Below are 5083 nucleotides of genomic sequence, written 5' to 3' on the forward strand. Positions count from 1 at the left end.
TGAGGGTGCCAATGGGGCTTCGACGAGTTAATAATGGATTAGCACTGAGAGCAGACACTCGAATACCACAGGTGGAATTGAACAAAAGATTCTGTGATTACTGGCACTCAAATTAAGTAAATTCGACAAGGACAAAGCGTGACTGAACGGAAGTCTTTACAGAGCACTTTACCGTAAGAGAGAAGTGGTTCCAGCAAAGAAGGGGGCACGTGGTTGACTCCCGATTCACAAGGGCGAAGGCGTTGATCTTCCACGTGGTAGGATATAGGGGCACCGACAGCGCGAGCAACACGTGGGTGACTTCACGAAGCGCCAGGTAATGGAGTGGGTGGCCCTTGTGTTAGGATCAGGCCAGCAGCGAAGGGAACACATGGTTGGCGGTCGGAGTACATGAAGGTAAAAGTATACTTTGAGAGGCCACATGGATAGGTGGAGAAGGGATGAGCTAAGGGCGTCGTTCAGCCAGGGGCATGGTGCTCCTCGTGGGGTTGGTGGTGAGTGTGTGTGTCTTGACTTTACGCCATGTCGTCCAGCGAGAGTCTGAGAGAGGGCCCTTGTTCGTCTGTCCTTTTATGCCATCTGCTGGGGCAGGGGGGCAAGTCCTTCGATAGGGAGTTGAGTCATTTCAGCTGTTCCGTGGCCTGGGGGGATGGGGTTGCCTGGAAAGAGTCGGCCAGACAGATTCACTTTTGCCTCGAATAAGGAACTATCTACTTAAAAGGAGTGGCCTACAATCGATTTAATCCCTTGTATTCTGACCGTGATCCTTCATTGTCCAGCTCGGGCTGATAGATAGGTAGGCACGCATGTCGATAGACAAATATGTCTATCAATAGATCGCAGACAGGAAACAAAAAGGGATCAATTTGCTAGTGAATTCTTGCTAATTATAATGATATATATATACAGTATATATATATCATATATACATTATATATATCAACTGCCTTTATTTCCTTTTGGTAGTGCATCATCATATGTTTACCATTTGGGTTTTCAGCAAATCATATAAACCTTCGCCTGTAACGAAAGCGGAAATTTTCCTAGCACGAGGGGAAAGACCAACCTGCCAATATCCTTTAAGCAAATCTAGTTTTGTAATAAACTTGGCAGACCCAATCCGATCTATACAATCCTCCACCCTCGGCAAGGGAAAAGAATCTGTCTTGGTCAACTCGTTGACCTTTCTATAATCAAAGCAAAGGCGGTGTTGTCCTCCCTCCTTCTTAACCAACACGACCGGAGAACTCCAAGGGCTACAACTTGGTTTAATTAAATCATGGTCTAACATATAGCGGACCTCTTCCTGAACGATTTTCCTCTTGACAGGGTTAAGCCTATATGGGCACTGTTTAACGGGCTTAGTGTCCCCAACGTCCACGTCATGATCCAAAACATTCGTCCTACCTAGCTCATCCTGAAACAAGTCTTTGTACTTGTGGATGATACCAATCAAAGCTTCTGATTTCTCAGAATTCAAATGCTGAAATTTAGTGGAAAGGTTATTTAAAATATCGGAATTGCTTGACGAAACATCGGGATTAACAGACATTTTCTTGTTAACCAAAGGATTCTCATCTACCTCTACAGACACCACTGTAATTGGATCCACTACTACTGATTCTACCTGATCTACATCTCTACTAACAAAGGGCTTCAACATATTCACATGACAAATTCGAGACTTTCGTCTCCTACCAGGGGTTTCAATCAAATAATTTACATCAGTTAACTTTTTCAGGACACTCCATGGGCCTGAAAACTGAGCTTTCAGGGGGTTACCTGGTATAGGCAATAAAACTAATACACAATCCCCAGGTTTAAAAATACGAATCTTGGTCCCAATGTCATAATTAGATTTCATTACTGTCTGACTTTTACGTAAATTCGCTTGAGCAAAATTCCAATCTCTCCTCAGCTTTCCCTGTAAACTAGAAACATAATCTAATACATTAGCTTCGGGTGTCTCTCCTTCCCAGTGCTCTCTCACCACGTCAAGAGGGCCATGTACACAATGGGCAAATACCAGTTCGAAAGGAGAGAACCCCAAAGACTCATTAGGTACAGACCGTATAGCAAATAGGGCATAAGGAACCTCCTTATCCCATTCATTACCTGTTTCAATACAAAATTTCTTAAATACTGACTTCAGAGTCTGGTGAAACGTTTCCACCTGATCCTGACTCTCTGGGTGATAAGAAGAGGTAACATGACTAACACCTAGTTCTACCATTTTCTTTTTGAAAAACTTACTTGTAAAATTGGTGCCACAGTCTGACTGTAAAACTTTAGGAATGCCAAATCGAGTGAAAAACCCGAACAACGCTTCCACCACCTTCTCACCCCGAATACTCCTAAGAGGTATAGCCTCAGGAAAACGCGTTACCCTATCAACCATGGTTAGGAGATATTCATTACCTCCGCGCGTCCGCGGAAGAGGGCCCACTACATCTATAACTACCTCCTTAAAAGGTTCACCAACTGAAGGAATGGGAATAAGAGGGGATTTAGGGATCTTTTGATTGGGTTTCCCCACAACCTGGCACACCTTACAAGATAACACATGTCTCTTAACCTTACGGCGCATCTGGGGCCAGAAGAAATGCTGTGCCAATTTCTGAAAAGTCTTCTTAACCCCGAAATGACCCGCGACGTTATGTTCATGACTGAGAAACAATAATTTACGCCTATACCTTTCTGGCACAACTAGCTGCCGAATTACCTCTACCTGGTCAGCAGGTACATTAACTGGCCTACTCACACGGTAAAATAAACCATCTTGTTTCATAAATACAGGTTTAGAAAGATCGCTACCATCATTAAGTTCTAAGTTGTTAAATTCACTGCCTTGGGCTTCCTTAAAAGCCTTTGCATACCAATTGATGCCCTGAAAAGATACATTATTATCATCATTATTTATATTAACACCAGTCACAATGTCAGTCGTCTGTCTGTTAATTAACTCAGCATCGAGTTCAACCTCCTCGAGGTCAACCTCTTTAGACTGAGATCGCGTCACCACAGACACAGGATTCACCAAATCATCTGTACTCATCTGGTCACCTGCCAGATCTGCCAAAGTCAAAATAGGCAATACATCACATTCAGTTTCAGCCGCTAAATCATTGACAAATATAACGTCTACATCAGGAATCGGTAAAGCATCTACTATGGCCAAATTAACCATACCCTGAAAATACTTAGTCTTTAAATACATTTCTTCCAATGGGTAAGTGGCCACTGTATCGGGAAATCCACCCAACAAGACAAAATTCTTATTCCTAAAGACAACATCATCGGGAACTGAACTCCGCAATATCAACGACTGAGAGGCACCCGTGTCTCTCAAAATCTTCACACCACGACCACATTGCATAGCACTATCAACGTAAACAGTACCTTCCGATATATACTTATTAAATCTTAGTCATTTTGACTCCTCCCTCTGCGGTTGTTCCGCTGATACAAATGTTACGGGTTCTTTATTCTTTTCAAGAATATTACGGCGCGCAAAGCAATCTGCCTTAACATGTCCGCGTCGGTGACACCAAAAACAAACTACATCGGACCTCGAGGACCTACTACCACTACCACTACCATTCCTACTGCTATTTACGAAACTACGTGGTTCGCGACCCTTATTGTCATTTTCCTTCTTATTCTTTCTTCGGTCACCAACCGAACTGTCAAAAAAGGTGCTGTGATCTGTCTGATTCCGGTTATTCCCCCTCCAACCGTTACCTCGAGGAGGGAACCTCTTACCACTAACCTCTTTCACACAGTCCTGACGATGAGCAAAGGAATACTCATCAGAATCTATGGCTATTTCTTGAAGAGAATCCAATTTAAGTTCATCTAAATGAATTTTCAGTTCCCTAACAACCATTCTTTTGAACTCTTCAACTAAAATTAATTCTTTTAATTTCTCAAAAGAGTCAGTCTCCTTTGACTTAAGCCAATCGTCAAGGAACTGTTCCTCCATCCTTGCAAACTCAACAAAAGTCATACCGGGTTCTTTCTTAAGGTTACGGAACTTCTGCCGATAAGCCTCCGGAACCAAATCATATGCCTTAAGAATAATGGCCTTAACAGAATCATAATCAGCCGACAGATCCTCGCTTAAAATGTTATAAACCCGCTGAGCTTTCCCTTTTAGCTTGCACTGAACCATAGTGGTTCACATATCCTTGGGCCAAGACAATTTCTTCGCAATTCGTTCAAATGAAATAAAGAAATCGGGAACATCTTCCTCATTGAATACTGGCATTAATTTCAAAGCATTCATTATGTCAAAACGATTATTATGGTTATTATTACTACCAATATTATCATTATGATTATTATTAGCATTAAGCGTACGCATTTGCAACTCAAATTTTCGCTCCTTTTCGCGCTCTTCAGCCCTCAGTTGCAAAGTCTTATACTCGAGCTCTTTAAGCTTAAATTCCTGGGAAAGGATTTTCAACCGTAACTTACTCACCTCCTGGCTACCTGACTTCCCTATCTCCTCATCACTACTACTGTTACCAAAGTCTAGATCTCCAGGCGTTACTGTTTCCTTTACATTACTCTTACCACCTTTAATAGCTTTAAGGACCTCACGCAATAACTGTCCCTTCCTAATCTCTGTCGGTAATCCTAAGTTCAAGTGCTCAGCTAGACACCATAACTCATCTCTCTTAAGATCAAAAATTTCCTCCTCCCAGTCAGGACTAGCTAAAAATAGCGCTGCCGCCTCCTCACATTTATCCCCAACTAAAGGCATCATCCAAAACTAAGACGAAAATAATAAAAGACAAGATAGGTTAATTTTTCCCCAACCACCTAATTTCCCGAGTACACCTCTCCAAGAAAAACTCCCCAAGGTTGGAATGTCAGTCAGGATCCTGTTTCACGGTCGCCACTGTTGTTAGGAACTTCAAGATGGTCTGAAGCTTTTAGGTTCTTTTGACCTGTATTTCAGATCAGTACCACAAAACGGGTATGATCCTGACAAACCAACACCAAAGAGCACAATCTCAGAGAGGATGCACAAAGCCACAAACTAAATTAACAATAATTTATTACAAAACAACACATAGCA

The 5083-nt window shown here is 42.3% G+C and overlaps 1 protein-coding gene across 1 annotated transcript; it reads right to left on the bottom strand.

Moving 5' to 3' along the window:
- Positions 1-302: 302 nt before the first annotated feature.
- Positions 303-3376, bottom strand: LOC136844101 (uncharacterized). The gene is made up of 2 exons (XM_067113115.1): positions 1067-3376; positions 303-407 (listed from the first exon to the last, which is right to left on the bottom strand). Exons 1-2 carry the CDS (start codon positions 3374-3376, stop codon positions 303-305), a joined length of 2415 nt encoding a protein of 804 aa, XP_066969216.1.
- Between the last annotated feature and the right edge of the window lie 1707 nt (positions 3377-5083).

This window comes from Macrobrachium rosenbergii, chromosome 12 (genome assembly GCF_040412425.1).
Source record: "Macrobrachium rosenbergii isolate ZJJX-2024 chromosome 12, ASM4041242v1, whole genome shotgun sequence".
NCBI lineage: Eukaryota > Metazoa > Arthropoda > Malacostraca > Decapoda > Palaemonidae > Macrobrachium > Macrobrachium rosenbergii.